General features: G+C 36.1%; 3 protein-coding genes across 3 annotated transcripts in view; 2 read left to right on the top strand and 1 right to left on the bottom strand.

The window, feature by feature from the left end:
* LOC144955933 (alpha-1,2-mannosyltransferase ALG9-like) overlaps nucleotides 1-5,612 on the top strand; it is an 8,159-nt gene extending 2,547 nt beyond the window's left edge. Inside the window, exons 2-5 of the mRNA XM_078886192.1 lie at nucleotides 748-874; nucleotides 1,280-1,433; nucleotides 2,722-2,854; nucleotides 5,436-5,612. Of these exons, the coding sequence (XP_078742318.1) occupies nucleotides 748-874; nucleotides 1,280-1,433; nucleotides 2,722-2,854; nucleotides 5,436-5,507 (486 nt within the window). The 3' untranslated portion in view covers nucleotides 5,508-5,612. The remainder of the gene's footprint in view (nucleotides 1-747; nucleotides 875-1,279; nucleotides 1,434-2,721; nucleotides 2,855-5,435) is intronic.
* Nucleotides 1-17,500, top strand: part of LOC144980880 (alpha-1,2-mannosyltransferase ALG9-like) — a 58,342-nt gene that overhangs the window by 36,197 nt on the left and 4,645 nt on the right. The window contains exon 16 of the mRNA XM_078928770.1: nucleotides 17,155-17,285. Coding sequence (XP_078784896.1) covers nucleotides 17,155-17,285 — 131 coding nt within the window. The remainder of the gene's footprint in view (nucleotides 1-17,154; nucleotides 17,286-17,500) is intronic.
* Nucleotides 7,518-15,702, bottom strand: LOC144980879 (uncharacterized). Its single transcript, XM_078928769.1, has 5 exons — nucleotides 15,158-15,702; nucleotides 14,659-14,745; nucleotides 13,444-13,505; nucleotides 12,411-12,627; nucleotides 7,518-10,496 (listed from the first exon to the last, which is right to left on the bottom strand). The coding sequence occupies exons 1-5, from the start codon at nucleotides 15,219-15,221 to the stop codon at nucleotides 8,482-8,484; spliced, it is 2,445 nt and encodes an 814-aa protein (XP_078784895.1). The 5' UTR covers nucleotides 15,222-15,702; the 3' UTR covers nucleotides 7,518-8,481.

Raw genomic sequence — 17,500 nt, forward strand, 5'->3', positions numbered from 1 at the left:
AAATTTTCACGCAGGCAGGTATGCTGTTCCTTTATTTGTTACTTTGTTATAGCGGTGCTAATGGATTTCCTTTGATCTGCGGAAATCCACAATTTTGGAGTCTGAGGAGTGTAAATGTTGCTGCTCGAAGCTCGAAGAAATAATTAACAATGTGAAATTGAATGTAAGCTTCAATTTAATATACGGAAACAGATAAAATGTACATTTTGGGTTTCCCCTTTATCCACAAAACAGGATGAATGAAACACTACAGACGAATGAGATAATGTGGTATTGGCATTTGAAGCTTACATTCAATTTCACATTGTTATTTATTGATTCTGAGGAGGAATTTCCTCCTTTGTAAAAAACGATTATCTCCTCCTCTACAATCAATGCATTGGCAGTGAAAGAGTTGAAGGTGTGGTAGCACAAACAGGTGCAGTTTCTTAATCTTCAGAGGTTAGCCAGAGTATCAAGGATAATTTTCACCTCAATTGGTCTATAGATACTTGTGTGTGTGTGTGTGTGTGTGTGTGTGTGTGTGTGTGTTGGGGGTGGGGGGGGGGGGGGGAGATGAATGCAGTTCTATTGTTCAACAAGTGGGAAGCTAATGTAATAAAAAAAAGGGGCTTATAGGTAATTGTTCAAAATTTACCTCCTTTTTCACTTTTTGGTCGCCATCAGCACTGATATAGGCAAGACGTAATTCCTTATGCTAATGGGTCTACTAGATTTGACAGTCTTTCTTTTTACTCCTTTTTCCAGCGCTTGCTGCAACTGTTTGTGAAGAAAACCTTGGGTAAGAACGTGTCAATTCCTTCCTGGCCAGGGGCCATTTTTTGTCTCTTGTTTGCATTGATGTCCATGTCCAGGATTATGGCCCTGCATACAGGTACGATATATGTCACCCCCTGCCTCTGAGCGGTGTTATGTGGGGATGTAACAGGTGCCAAAACAGGAATTTACAGTTAAAATGACCAGAAATGTAAAATTTTAGTTTTTGTCACCTTAAGAAATTGTATTTATTCTCCTAAATAAAAAAAAAAGTTATGTATTTTCTAAAACAGCTAGAAAGAACTAGTGCTTTTGGGATAAATCATGATTTTAGCACATACAACAGTATGTAAATTCCTTCATTTCCATGATCTATGTTGGTTCTCTTTTGCTATGATACTATATGAAATTTGTCGCTTATGATAATAAGATAATATTTTTAATCAACAATGATTTTAAAGGACATTTAGTGGATATTGCGCAAGACGAAAGCTCATTTTCATCATAAATATATGTTTTCTAGGCTACCATGCCCCAATGGACATCTATGTTGAGCTCCACCGACTTGGACGTGAAGATCCAATGTTCGAGTCCCTGCCTGTTGATCAGTCCATCAATGTATGTGTGGGAAAGGAGTGGTATCGTTACACAAGTACATTTTTCATGCCTGGGCCCAAGTAAGTAGTGGTCTTTTTAAGGTGGACAAACAGGTCGCTTTCTGTGTCTTCAACTTCTATCCCCCATATCTGTTTTTCCTTTCCATGCTGCTCTCTGTCATTGTTCTGGATGGGGATCTGCACTGCTGTCTTAAGGTAAAGGACGATATGTTTGCTTGGTATAAGAGGCCACATACAGTCTTTTTTCTTAAGACGGCAGTGCAGCTTGGAGGGAGACAGTCAAATGTATAGTACCATTTATTGAGAGATGATAGATCATTCTAATCATCTTCCTATCATGTAGGTACTACTATAGTAATTACTTTTTGTTATTTTTTACTTTGTTGAGAATATGAGTGTATCCATTTAGTCATTTTATTTGACGAAGGGAAATGTTTTTTTACTCAGTTTTCCTCTCACCGAATAGGTGTGAAATGAGTACCTGGCCAGTAGCAGTCTTGTCTCTGAGAAAAAAAAAATGTATTTGTTCCTTAATAAGGCATCGTTTCTCATCCTTCATTTTAATTGTTGCTTTTGGCTTGGGCTCCTTTTAAAGCACTTTAATTACATTCAGTCGGTATTATGGTAAAGAAAACCTCATGTGTTTCCTATTTGTTTTTATTATTTTTTTAAAATTATCATCTCTTTCTAGATTTCTTTGTCTTCTTACTTCCCTTTCAAGCCTTGAGTATTTTATGATATTTGTTGCGGTGTCATCAGTCGAACCACTCTGTATCTCGTCTTTGGATAAAGTCAAACAAAGCTGAGTGTGCATACTGACCAGGCGGGTGACACAAAAATTGTTAAATCTCTCTCAAGTTCACATGAATGGAAAATCGAACAGGTTTGTGAACTTGAGAAGAGTTAACCCTCTCCTTACCAACCATAGGAAAATCGTCACATTCATTACTATCCAACCAACACTTTTATCATTCATATTTCTTTGTAAATCACACAATTTAAAGAAAAATGTTTTATTTTAGCTATAAAAACGTGACACTGTGTTGTAGAGTAACATTTTTCTGATCAATATTATGCATAGAATGTATTTGTTGCTTTTCTGTTTGAGTAAAAAAAAATTGTGTTGGGTGGGTGTGAAATTTTTGGAAAAATTCTGAAAATGATCATAAAGGAGAGAGTTAAACATACCAAACACAGAACTCAAAATCTTTTCTTCAGCCAATAACAACATGAATAAAAGCATGATTTATATCACTTAAAATTGAGATAGACGGCAGATAAAATTTCCTGCTCACATCATCATATTTGATTTTTACATAATCTATTAAAAACTTTTTTCTCCCTAAAGCTGGCATCTGCATTTCCTCCAGTCAGAGTTTAAAGGTCAACTTCCCAAACGCTATGATACAGCTGACCCCTATCCGACCCGTTTAATCCCATCACACATGAACGACTTGAATAGAGAGGAACCGTCCAGATATGTGAGTCATTTGGAACTGTTGTTTATCTTGTTATATGACTGGGTGGGGTTCCTGACCTCCCATAGTGGGCAGGGAGGCACTTATTGTGTCTTTATACCCCTATTTCTGGTGGGGGCTCCTGACCTCCCATAGTGGGCAGGGAGGCACTTACTGTGTCTTCTATCCCCCTATTTCTGGGTGGGGTTCCTGACCTCCCATAGTGGGCAGGGAGGCACTTATTGTGTCTTTTATACCCCTATTTCTGGGTGGGGTTCCTGACCTCCCATAGTGGGCAGGGAGGCACTTACTGTGTCGTCTATCCCCCTATTTCTGGGTGGGGTTCCTGACCTCCCATAGTGGGCAGGGAGGCATTTACTGTGTCTTCTATCCCCTTATTTCTGGGTGGGGTTCCTGACCTCCCATAGTGGGCAGGGAGGCACTTACTGTGTCTTCTATCCCCCTATTTCTGGGTGGGGTTCCTGACCTCCCATAGTGGGCAGGGAGGCACTTACTGTGTCTTTTATCCCCCTATTTCTGGGTGGGTTTCCCGACCTCCCATAGTGGGCAGAGAGGCACTTCCCTATCTGTTTTCCAACATGCTCTATCTCTTTGTCTTGATTAGAGATTACTTGGTTTTGTCCTGGCCCAGGCCATATACCCTAGCTGGGAGGGAAACAGTCAAATGTATAGTTAGAGTTTTGTGAGATGACATTTTTTGGTGTCTGTCTGTTATGCACTGCATTTGTTTCACATATATATATATATATACACACTCACATTTTTACAAAACATATATATATATATATATATTATTTAAAATATTTACCACAATGTTTGGGGCAGTCTACATCAATGTTTCAGGCTTAATTTGCCATCTTCAGGACTGAGTTGTTTTGTTGACTGTTGTTGTTTCTTGAAGTGGTTCCGGTTTGAAGTTAATTAAGAGGAATTTGCGCCGATGGGGACACTTTCCGTAGATCTCACTTTTCATGTTGAGTGTGGCTTCATGAGGTTGTTTGATTATAGTATATTTTTCTTCCAGGCATAAGCTACATTGTTTTGATGTTGGTGTGTATCCTGTTGCTTTAGATAAAATTTTCCATGAAATGTTGTGGTCTATTTTGTTGTCTTTTAATTTCCAAATATGTTCGCTGAGTTTTGTGGATGTTTTTTTGTTAGTGTTTCTAAATGTTGAGGTGTGGAAGTGGTATCTTGTTTTGAAATTATTTTCTGTTAGTCCTACATATTTTTCTTGCAACCTCATGAAGCCACACTCAACATGAAAAGTGAGATCTACGGAAAGTGTCCCCATCGGCGCAAATTCCTCTTAATTAACTTCAAACCGGAACCACTTCAAGAAACAACAACAGTCAACAAAACAACTCAGTCCTGAAGATGGCAAATTAAGCCTGAAACATTGATGTAGACTGCCCCAAACATTGTGGTAAATATTTTAAATAATAATTCGCTCCATTACTACATGTCGAGCACTTTTCGTACCATATTTGTATCAAACACGATTCTATATATATATATATATATATAAGTATCAATCCACTATTAAGGTGACCACTGTGAAATGCACCAATTGGAGGACCAAGCATATGTCTTGTTCAAATTGATTAAACTGTTCAATCTTTGTTCAAATGAGTATAGTTTGATTCCCTACAATGATTTATGAACACAATTCTGATGCTTGATGATCACAATGGTATATAGAAAATTACTCGGTCCCCCTAATGTTTTACTAAGTGTTTCTGTAGCTTTAAGGAGACATTTGGTAAAAACATGTTTTTAGGGAGACCACATTAAAAAACCCTTTTAGGGAGCCCAGTATATGTTTATATATGTGTATACCTAAGAGTGCATTTTCAAGTGAGCTACCACCAAATTGTCTAAAATAAAGTAAGTCCTTAAGATTAAGAGCTTCATGGCCATAGTGTCGAAGCTTATCCCAGTCCCAGTGTGCGTAGAGTGAAGTGGCCGAGCAACGCATTTACTAACTCCTGGGAAGGTCCATCCCTCAGAAGGGGCGCTCAGGGAAATAACCTGGGACTCAAACACGGCAAAAAATATTCCCAGTTGCTCCGTGCGCCATTGTTTTTGCAGTCCCCGACCCCTTTAGAAACCTGACGACCCAGGTTAAGATCAGAGATAGAAGGGACCAGGCAGAGGAGTTTATTTGTTGTTGTTGTATACCACTGAATGGACTTGGTTTGTTTTGTTTTGTTTTTAAGGGTTTTACGGCGCTTGCAACACATTAAGGTCATATCAGCGCCAGTAAAAAGGAAGAAAATGGGATAGTAAAAAGTTCTGGAACTACAATTAGAGCACCCAAGAAAAAGTAAGGCAAAGGGGATTTGTTTCAAATAGGAAACAGTAGATTCCAAGAGCCCACTATCAAAGTACTTAGTTTGAGATCACCTAAACGTCTAATTCAGACACAAGCACAGGTCCCAACAAAGAGGGATACACTCAAATGTTTACAAAGCATAAATAATATGAAAACAAAACAATAAAGAGCATAACAGACAGATGATTTACAAGGGAAAAATATAATCTCCCAAAACTCGAACTATACATTTGACTGTTTCCCTCCCAGCCAGGTCCTGGACAAAACCAAGTAATCCCATCCCGAGACAAAGACAGAAAACAAGTTGGAAAACAGACATAGGGGGATAGAAGACGCAACGAGTACGTCCCTGCCCATTATGGGAAGTCGGGAACCCCACCCAGTGAATGGAGTTGGATGGATAGGACAGCAGATCTGATGGACACAATGAACGGCTTCAATCAACATCTCATTCACTTTAACTTGCACAATGCTTGCTTTGGTTTCGTGGTAGACAGTTCGTCTGACGCCCGAGTTGCCAGGGTTCGAATCTATATTTGTGGCGATGCAGAGTCATTGTAAAAGTCTCATTTACAGTCTCACTTGTGTTAATTGGAGTACGTTACTGAATTGTAACAACGTTGTTCTGTTCGTGTCCATATAAATGTACTACCAGCTGCACGTTGAGCTCATTGTGGGTTTTATGATACATCAAGCTCGTGTAAAATTACATTTACATTTGACCGAAAAATGATACATAACGATAGAAGTCTACAAATCATATTGCAGGTTTATTTCAGTTCCAAAAGCCATCACAAACATTCATCCACTGTATCACATAAGTCTTTGGTCACCAAATAAAAGCATGAAGTTTGCTATGTGTACAGTGCAACATAAAAGGATAGAAACAGTTTTACTGATAAAACCCTCAAATGATAACAAACCAATATGTTGTTGCTGGTAAGTTGCTTAATTGCATTTGTTAAAAAGCATAAACTGTGAAGCAAAAGTGTTGAAAATCGTTTGAATAAAGTTTAATGCAAAAAAAAATAATTCTTAAGCACTTTATGCCGTTCTAAGCTGTCGTTACTGCATTTTTTTTTCATTATTAATTATTATTATTCTGATTAAGGATGAGGGGATAAAGAAAGAATGAAATTAAATGCACAGAGGTGTCATTTCTTGACAGTCGCCTCTAAAGATTGCAACTCTTAAAATTATCATAAAAAGAATAGTGAAATTTTACATTAGGTATCTAGAAAATGCTGAACATAAAGCTACATTGGCCAATTAAGTTAGGGTTAGTAGAAAGACTTTTTATTCTGCCATATCTGATTCTTTCAGATAGTTCTACATAGCTGCCAACTTTTCAAAAATAAAATAAGGAACGCTCATTTGGCCCGGGATGAGGGACGATGTGTGCCGAAGCCCCCCCCCCCCCCCCCCCCCTTCATCGAATCGCAACATATAAAAGTCAGCCTTTTTAATTACTATTACTAACACTAACAAGTTTGAGATGACAGAGGCTAGTCCAAATGTTGCTCAATTATCGGGTTTAGTACCAGCACATTTGAATCGTTAAAATGACACTTTCCACAATGATTGTTGTTTTGTTTTTAAGGGTTTTACGGCGCTTGCAACACATTTAGGTTATATCAGCGCCAGTAAAAAGGAAGAAAATTGGATAGTAAAAAGTTCTAGAATTACAGTTGAAGCATCCAAGAGAAAGTAAGACATAGGGGAACTGGGAACAAATAGGGATCAGATGTAGATTCCAAGAGCGTATCACCAATGTACTTAGTTTGAGATCACCTATAAGTCTTATCCGGACACAAGAACAAAATCCAACAAAGAGGAACACACTCAAATGCTTACATTATACATTAAAAAATAACAAATATAGTAATAATACATAACAGAGAGATGATTTACAAGGAAAAAAATATCATCTCCCAAAACAATAAATATGCATTTGACTGCTTCCCTCCCAGCTAGGACTCCGGCGAGGGCCAGGAAAAAAACAAGTAATCTCATTCCAAGACAAAGACTGAAAGCATGTTGGAAAACAGATATAAGGGGATAGAAGACACAGTGTGTACCTCCCTGCCCGCTATGGGAGCTTTCCACAATGAGATCAAAATTCAGAACGGACAATATAAAGAAAGAATTCAACTGCCTCAACTTTGATAAGGACCAATACACAAGAAGCACAATTGTAAAATAAATGAAATAACTTAAGATGGTTAGAAATGCATAACTACCAACCTGGTACATCACTTGAGAGGGCGTTTTGGGGTAAAAATTAGGTGAGTTCAGATAAAAAGTAGACGATTGCATATATGTTTTCTTTCATGCAACATAATGGTCTGTAAGTAGTATACTATAATAGTAGTTATAGTAAAATGCACCTCTAAATATTAGAGAATTCCTACTTCTTTACTTTGACAAGATAAACACACCTAAAAATGGAGTATACTTATTTTTCTTGAACCTAAACCGTTACAAAAGCTTGCTTGAAAAAAAAAAATTAAAATCAGATGAAGATGTTTTTAAAGGGATTAAATTTATATATTTCATAAATTAATAAAGGGAAATAATCATTGTCATCTTTAATCAATATAAGCAATTGATTTTCTTATTGAATACCTTCCAATCAAAAAGGTGGATTTAATTTTATTCTTAATTAAAATAATATTTGTAACAAATAGTGAAAGTATCAATACTGTCTTAGAATATTCAAAGTATATCGAGGCTAACATCCATATCCTATGCAAATCTCCAATACATTATGAAAGGTTTGAGTAAAATACAGGCGTCATATAAACGAATGGAACTTTTTTAATTGTTGAAAATCATTTATGATAGAGGCATAATTCAAATTAAAGAGCTACACAAATGGAGATTATGCTCTCACTGGACACCAATAATAATGATAATAATAACAACAATAGTAGTAGTAGTAATAGTAATAATAATGGATCAATAATAATAATTCATTAGGCTCACATGGCTTTTTTACCACAAATTAGTCAAAAATTACAAAATACGGATTTTGAACTAAAAATAAGCACTTACTGACTCAGGAAGTCAAATACGGAACAAATCCGTTTTTAACAGAACGGTTGACAGCTATGGTTCTACAAAGCATTTGTCTCTCAAGCTGAGCAAATGAATGTTCATATAATATAAAAAAGGATATTGCAATGATGAACAGATTGTACTATATAAAGATAAAACGTTTTTGTAAACCCCCAAAATATGTCAATAACACTATACAATACAATGAATGTAATACAAATCAAATTCATGATTGTCATTACACCGATTGAAACGCTCTTTCCCTTCTATATTTATTTCTTTCATTAAAAATCTTTGTCTTCACCAAACTAATTAGTGTACCTTCAGGGATTCCTTTTTGTGAAAATACCCTGTGGTGTTTTAAGAACAGAATAATTTCAGACTTTCTAGGTAATGATCCCCTTGAACCATGTGCTGAAACATCTTCGACAAAGTTTTTAAAATATGACTTGACTCTATCTGTATCCTCATCTGACCATGACATGTATCTCCGATTTTTGCTTGAATTCCTCTTGGGTTCAGTTTGTTTTGAAGAACACGTAAGCTGATTTGGCACTCCTGCTTCACCATCAAATATTTCTTCTTGATTTGCAGCTGTTACTATGGATGTTCCAAAATTTGCATTTGAGTCTCTATTCACTACAAAGTCATTTGTTTCAATGTTACAATTTCCTTCCCCAGTGACCGATGCTGAGTTATCAATTTGACCCAAAAAATGACCAACTTCTGTTATTTCTCGTATTGCAAGTGGACACTGATAAATGTTTTGATTGATTGATTCACTGTGTCCCATATGTCGATAGAAGACATCTCTCTCGTGTTGTGGGACATCAAGTAAGGCAAATAATGTCGAAGCTCGGTGCCTGAATTTATCAGCTATTAACAACTGGGGTTTCTCTAAATCCTTTACTAAGGAAGTGACATATTTGATGGCAATGTAACCACTTACATGATCTTTGGATATTCCTGTATTTGGAAAAAGAAATGGGTTGTCTGAAATATCAACAGCTTTACGCTCCTGTGCAAGTTTCCTTAAAGGCTGAATTGTGTCATTGGGTATCAACACAGGGACCAACATCTTGCTTCCCTTTCCAGACTGATAGGCCAGCTTATACTTCTCAAGTAACGCTTTTTCCAGAGGATCAGTGACATGTTGTACAAGCTGGGGATCAACCCATACACCTGAATCTGCATCATTCCAGTCTTTTAACAACATCCTTGCGGGTTCTCCGCCTCTCCTCGCATTAAACATTGTAAGCCTAGCTACGATGACATTGCGAAGCCTAACAAACATATGTGAATCAAATAATTGATAATCATCCTCACAAATACGGACCATCTCTTCAGTAATAAATTGCCGTAGCTTCTTTATATCATTCTCTAATGGCATCTCTTTGGGTTTTCTCAAATTTGTTCTCTTTGCTTCACATTGAACTCTGGCTGTAAAAAAAATACTATCCCAATTATAATCCAGGACAGCTTTGAACAAATCTATCTCTGCGGATTCTTCCATTTTGTTTTGCATTATATATTCCCCTTTTAAGAAATTAATTAACTTTTTCAATATAAATCCAATTGAAAGCTTCAAGCCTGCTTTCAATGTCCCATCCTCTTTCAAAGTCATTTCAGAAATGGTTTGCGATATTTCATTAAAGTTACAACGCTTCACCAAGTCCTCTCCAGAGAAAGAAGGTTGATTTGTTCTCTTCCTAGTTTTTAAAATCAAATTTCCTAAGATGCGTAAATCACTCATTATAACTTTTCTCTCCTTCTTTGAACTTTTACTCCACAATTTTGTTCCTAACAATACTATAGCTTTGTCTGATCGACACAAATTTCCCACCTCATCATTCCGAAATTTGTCAAGAATATTCTCCTTTATTTCTTTACTTGCATTGGGAGCCACGGGATAAAATTTTACAACCCCAGTACACAGAGCATGCTCAGTACTACATTTCTTTTTGTGTTCATAAACCCTACGTCCAGAGTAAAACCCCTTACAGCCAGCACACATAACAACTTCATGTGACCCTTGTGCTCTCTCACGCATAACTATTGAATTGTTTCTAGTGTTTGAATAAAAAATGCCCTTTTTCTTGAGATTCTCCATTGTTCTATCCCTTTCCTTTACAGGCTGTTTCATGGCCTCTGTAACTTCTGTCTCATCTTTGTGTTTCCTCATCAAATGCCTTGAGAGTTTTGTTTGCAACTGTCCACAGTATGGACAGGGTCTCCTTGGCTTTTTGTATTTCTCTGGAAAAAAAAAGAAGAAAATAAAGCACATCATGCTATGAACTATGAAAATAAATCAATAGACAGATCGTATGCACATCAGCTACATGACAGCGATAGAGAGGAATAGCATTCCAAATATTTAAGGCCTGGACAAATAACTGTCATAATTCCTTCTTGTTATATACTTTTCTACCATCTATTCCTTTGGAAGAGGTATGTTAGATTTGTGGAGACCTCTGCCACATAACAAATCCAGTGAAAAGACGCCATATTTTTGTTTTGAAATAGAAATAAATAGATCAATCCACCCACTTCACTGGGTTCAGGGTTCCCTCTTCATTATAATCAAAATATGAACATAAATCGGAATAGTAACACATTGAAGTCTCATCTGAATACATAGATTGTCCTTTGTTGTTTCAGCGAAAAATCAGACAGAATGTCAAAAGAATTTTAGGTTTTTCCCCAACCACCCCTTGGAGGGATCAGTATCAGCGGAATGGTAAGCGTCATGTTTTTTACGTTGAGCAACAAAATTTACTCCAAATGCTTCACTCGACCCAGGCGGAAAAGCAATCAAGAATAGACCCAAGTCCTATCCAAAGACTAACATTTCATTTCAGTTTATTGTAGGCCCTTGGCCAATCGACAAAATTCAATTCACATAAATTATTTACAACAATCAGAAATTAATTATATCAATAATAGTAATAGAATGCAATGAAGGCAATATCATAATAATAATAATAATAATAATAATAATAATAATAATAATAATAATAATAATAATAATAATAATAATAATAATAATAATAACAGTAGCGGCAATAAGTAACAATTAATATAGTAACAAAAGTAATAATAGACTATAGTTCATAGTCATAACAATGACTTTCTTTGTCATTGAGGGAGTGAGAAAACATCACCGGCTGGCAGAACAAACAGCCGACATCAATCAAACGTCCTCCAGACCGGTTGAGCATCGGCTTCATTAATTCCTTAAAGACTTCCCCCAACTGCCTGAACGATGCTGATGCCCAGACAACTTAATCCTGATTTATATTTTGTGGGAATGAAATATGACATGTATATGCCGGAAATATTTCAATAACAAACACACTGTTCAGATAGAAAATATTTGAGTCTTGCCTTTGTTAATTGACACAGGTAAGTTAGGAAAATAAATGCTAGTAAAAACGATCAGCAAGTTCGTGAACACTGCTTCTCAACTCGAACATATGTTTTCATCAAATCTACACACATCATGTTGTGAGCTGAATTTTAATGATCTCAGTTGTCATTGAAAGGACACCCAAGAATTTTAGAATAAAGAAAAATATTGAACCTGGAAGTCAAAAGGGTTTGTAGCACAGCAGACATTATCAAAGTATAATTTTAGTACCGACAAATTAAAAAGAAAATGTGCTTTTCTTTAAATGCTCCCAATCATCATATACTGTTTAGGTTGCAAGATTAATAAAAATGTTATCTACTCTGATTCTCGTTAAGTTTCCAGCTGGTCTGTGAAAAAAAGCCTTAAGCATCATAGAAATACAAAGAAACAGTTTTAATATATAGATGGGTTGTAACAAAAAAACCATTTTAACACTTACAATACAAGCAATTTAAGTCTATTACAGACAAAAAAAAACCCAATAAAATAAACATGAACATTTTTATGGCTGGTTTCACTGATATCACTCACACATTGGGGTTTCAGATTCTAAGATGTCCACCCTATCAAATTTGGATTTGTGCTTGTTATGTAAATGGTAGCGTATTTTGCGACGCAGCACTGCCAAAACAGAAAAAAATGCAATAACACAAATGCAGCACCATGGAGGGGGTGGAAGTTTTCTTTTAAAAGGAATGGGTAAATTAAAATTGATCCCACAAATATCAAAGGAGAAGAATGACAAAAAAATGACTCACCATTGCACGTAACACGTTGGTTTGCAAGTGTATAGCATTCGGGTTGAACCTGGGTCCCAGACTGGCAACGAGGTTCAGTCTGTGATAGTTGTGGATGAGGCTCTGACTGAGTTGGGGAATGAGCACTAGGTTCCAGAGACAATGATGTACTCAGCATTGGGTACCTCACAGAGTACGTAGAGGAATCAGACTCGGAGTCAGCAACAAAATCGGGACCCTGTATATTTTGTGGAAAAGATGACAGATCAATCAATTTATTCATGTTGACAATAAACATGAAGAGCCATTGTTTAATAATCCAACTAAACAATTAGCTGGTTAATAATGCAAGTATAATAAAAAAGAGTTGAGAAAGGCAGACATATTGTCTAAGTATTTAATATGTTCAACTGTGCTTGGATAAATATAGATACACCAACCAGGGTTTCAGTAAACCGTTTTTAACCAACTCTTTAAATCCTACACCAGGACCAACAACTACAAAACAATTTTTTATATCACTACGATTCTGGACATATAAACGGTTGTCATTGCAACAATATGAACTTCCTAACCTTGCAACTGCAATATAGTTAACAAAAAAAGTTGATAAACATTACGATGCAAGAGAATTTGGACAAAATGCGAGATCAAAAGTATAATCCCAACAGAAGCTATTTTAATTTTTCCTGGAAACGCATCATTTTCACATTTTGTCAAATAAAAAACAAACGACTTCAAATGTGAATGGCTCATCAATGAATATCACTTCAAAATATAACGAGGAAGGTTTAAAATAGTGTTATTGTTGGCGAAGTCCACTGCAAAGAAAAATTTTTAACAACAAAAAACTAGGAGATCTCACTGGTGTAAAACAGTGTTGTCCTTGTCCTGAAATATTGTATTGCGCCTAACAGACTGCAGGTCTCATCTTTTGTGGCAAATGTGTTTTGTCCACCACAAAATATGGTGATGTGAAGCATTTTGAGCATGGTGCCAACTGTGGATAAACGCTATACAAATGTTATGATTTTATTTTAATGTACATACTTACCACAAATGAATCATGTGATATGGAACTTTGTTCTGCATCACTTTCAGGCTCTGAGTTGGAGTCTATATAGAAAATAAAAACAACAAAAAAAAGCTGAAGACTATCATGTGCAAGTTTTTCTCTAAACTCTTAAACAAAAAATCATGCCATCCTATGCTGTAAAAGGATTTTTTAAAAATTATTTACCTTATGACATTGTCCTTTGGAAAAAAAAGAAAATTAAGTCCGAAACCTTCTGGCTATTTTCTTTTAAATTTCAAGAACGTCAGAGTTGGCAAGGGAGGACGGAAATATAATTCCAGAAACCAATCTGTCTATAATCATATCCATATGATAGTTTTTCGTTCAAGATTCAGGTACAGTCCACTTAGGATAATCGCAATACCTTGGGATCATCGAAAATGTTGGGATTAACCGAAATTCAGTTTCCTGTCCACTATTTCAACATTTTACACATTTATTGTCAACTCAAACCAGTAAATAATATTCTTAGTCAACCACATATAGAGCAATTTGATTGAAACAAAAACCATATGGCAGCCCCGTGTAGATTTGTCAACCAAAAGCAGCTATGAAGCAAGCCGATATCTTATTCAGATTGGAAGAAGTTTCAATCTTTTTTCTCAACAATTCAACATTTGTCAGAGTTAAAGAGATTAGCCTTAATGAGAGACAATAAGCTCTCACCAAACTCATTGGTCACAATGCACAGTTGTTAATCCTAAAACAAAGGATATCGCTCAGTCTCTCTTTATAACTGTCATTTATAACCTGTTGTCAAGATTATGACCAGCCCCACCCCTCTTCTATTTAATGGCCACCGATGACGTCACAAACCCATACTGCAGAGCCCCGCCCTCTTTCGACTCTAACAGAGTGGTGACACACTACTGTAGCATTAAATCCTGCTCACTCTCGATTCTTCAACCTGTCACGATTTCATCCATGATGAAATTTAATCATGATATACGTTTGATTTCTTGAATTTACCACTTTTTAAAAAACCGAAGTTTGTTGCAATTAACCAGTGACTTTTATATAGAATTATTTCCATTGCTTAGGAAATATTGTGATTAACCGAAAGTTGCGATTAAATGAGTTGCAATTATCCGGAGTTGACTGTAATAGTATTACACATCATGACTCAAAAAAAAAAAAAAAGCAAACTATGTGTACCTAAATGTTATTCATTTCCTCATCAAATTACATTCTTACCATGAACATCATAGATCACATCAAAAGGGTTGTCTGGATTGACAGCAAGACATTTTTCAGGATTTTTAAAGCTCAAATCTCTCTGATCTGAAGTTACAAAAGAAATAGCATATTCTCAACATTAAACTATGATTTTGTGATGGCTGTGATATGGCATACTGTATGCATAAAGCAAGATGCAAAGACAGGTTTAAGTTTAAATTATTTTATATTCTTTTCAAAAATCCATTCTAGTTTTGCCAAAATAAAATAAACACGAGAAGTGTTGAGTTGGATAGCGCTAAAACTAAAAGTAGTAGTGGTAGTAGTAGTAGTATTAGTAGTAAACGACAGATCTTACTCACTAGTGTGAATCTACAGTCTACAGAAGTTCCCGAATTATCTGACTCCACTTCCAAATGACTGACTGACAAGTGACAATCATCAATCGGTGTGTGATGTCTACCCTATTGAAAATCTTAAATCAACTGTGATTTAATAAGAATGGCCAATAACTTACCATTATAATTATCTCGGTGTCTCTTCAATGATGCCTCCAGCATCAATTTACCCCACGATGCCATAGACGTCTAGTTTGGAACTCAGCAAGTGACGAAAAAATACTTGCGGCTATAGAGAGGACGTCCGTCGGCCACTCTCTTTGTAAGTCAGTAGTCAGTGGTTATCAGATATCCTTGGTTCTTGAAAAATATAGAAACACAGCGGTTCATTTAAAAAGACTCTTTTGTAGATCAAGTTATAATGTTAGGTATTGCACTTTAAAATCTCTTCAGACATAGAACGGGTCAACTTGACGTCTAGACCAAATCATTTCGAAGATCGATATGGCAACAGCAACGCCTGGAATGGAGGATTTAAATGCGGCATCTGACGATTCTACTGCTATGACAGAAGATGCTCCATTTCACGACGTCGAGATGGCTTCAACTGGCATCAGGCATCAACATGCTACTCAATAATGGGTTTGATGAAGCGTTTGACTAAGAACTAAAGGCCGAGCTGATAACTGATAACCACCTACTACCGACTTGCAGAGTGAGTGAGTGCCGAGTGCCTCTTTATGCGCGAAATTGACTAAACATACGTTTCACGAAAAAAGAGTTACTATGTTTGCTTGTCTCTTGTCACCAAGATAAGAATCCGGACCAAGATTCGATAAATCTGTTTCTAAAAATAGATTATAATTCGTATATCTTGTTCATTCCTCAGTTCATCAACTTTCACACAATTTTATATTAGGTTTTCATTACTATAAAAATCCATATAATGCTCTAGAATTTTAGAGAAAATTTCGGAAAGATATATTGCCTCACTATTGAAATATATCGATGAAAACACTGGTACCCCTATTGTACTTTTTTCAGGCGGTCACCTTATTGACCAACGTGAAAATTTAGGCATAACTCTTCTTACTGTGGTGTTTAACAAATAACTTCAATACTATGATTTACAATTATATATCCTTGACGGTTGGGTTGACAACCTTAAACTAAAAATAGAAAAGTGAATGTGCTAGAGGTCAAATCAATAGGGGGACCGGATTTTGGTCTCCCTATTGGTAAAGTACTGTAAAATGAACTAATAGGGGTACCAAAAGTCTCCCTATCCGGTATTAATACATATATATATATATATATATATATATATATATATATATATTTATATATATATATATATATATATATATATATATATATATATATATATATATATATATATATATATATATATATGTGTGTGTGTGTGTGTGGGTTTTGTGAAAATGTGAGTTTGTTCCTCTTAGTGGGGACATGTGCTTGTGTCTGGATGAGAAATTTCGGTAATCCCAAACTAAGTACACTGACGGCAGTATGGTCTTGGAATCTCCAACTGTTCCCTATTTGAACTAATTCCATTTTGTCTTACTTTTTCGTGGGTGCTTAATTGTAATTCTTTAACTTTTACTATCCCATTTTCTTTCTTTTTAACTGGCACTGATATGACCTAAATGTGTTGCAAGTGCCATAAAACCCTTAAAAACATAAAATCAAATATCTTGTAAGATTATTTCAGCAACAATATCTCGCTTTCTATTTGTCATGACAAAATACTTTCTGCCATGTTCTAAAGATCCAGCTATCAAATCACTGCTCATTTGACAAGGGTATCAAAAAAGAAAGAAAAGCAAATAAAACCTCCATAAAGCTCTAAAAAACTTGAACATTTATATAGCGCAATATCCACTAAATGTGCTCAAAGCGCTTTACAAGGGGTTCCTTAACAGGTAGGACAAGACATGATGCTTGTTAGGTAATATAACAGTTTTTTTTCGGATAGGCAATGCTGTTATTGGCCAGGTATTCATTTTACACCTGAGTAAGGTGAGACAATGTGAGTAAATAGTCTTTTCCAAGTATTTTTCCTCTTGATATTTTTAATTTCACTTTTTTCTCTTTTGCATTCTGTAATCTAATCCCTAAACCACAGTTTATTTGTTTTTATTGTCATGATTCCCAGACTCCTATAGGACGCTGCCATTTCTTGATAGACCGAGATGATTCCTCTGGTGGAACAAGGTTAGAACCCCAGTATTCGAACCAGCCACAGTGGACAGTGGTCAAATCTACTCCCTTTCTTGATGCTTCAAGGTAACAAGGGGATGTGAATTGGAAGAGGGGGGAGGGGGGGGGGGGTTAGAAGGAGGATGTATGAGCCTAATTTGGATGTAACAAAAAAAAAAAAATATTACTAAGGAACTGAAGAGCTTATGTTTTCAGTATTTATCCTGCTTTTATTAACTCTTTCAGCGCCATTGGTCGCAATGTGCGGCCAGAGCAGAATCTGTTCTACTGGGCAATGGCCT

Source organism: Berghia stephanieae, chromosome 10 (assembly GCF_034508935.2).
Source record: "Berghia stephanieae isolate SIO BIC M18660-M18661 chromosome 10, UCSD_Bste_1.3, whole genome shotgun sequence".
Taxonomy (NCBI): domain Eukaryota; kingdom Metazoa; phylum Mollusca; class Gastropoda; order Nudibranchia; family Aeolidiidae; genus Berghia; species Berghia stephanieae.

Coding starts and splice junctions, on each gene's coding strand:
- LOC144980879 (XM_078928769.1), bottom strand. CDS start 15,221: ATGGCATCGTGGGGTAAATTGATGCTGGAGGCATCATTGAAGAGACAC. Junction 14,746..15,157: donor ACACCGAGATAATTATAATG/GTAAGTTATTGG, acceptor TTGTAACTTCAG/ATCAGAGAGATTTGAGCTTT. Junction 12,628..13,443: donor TATCACATGATTCATTTGTG/GTAAGTATGTAC, acceptor CAAAATATACAG/GGTCCCGATTTTGTTGCTGA.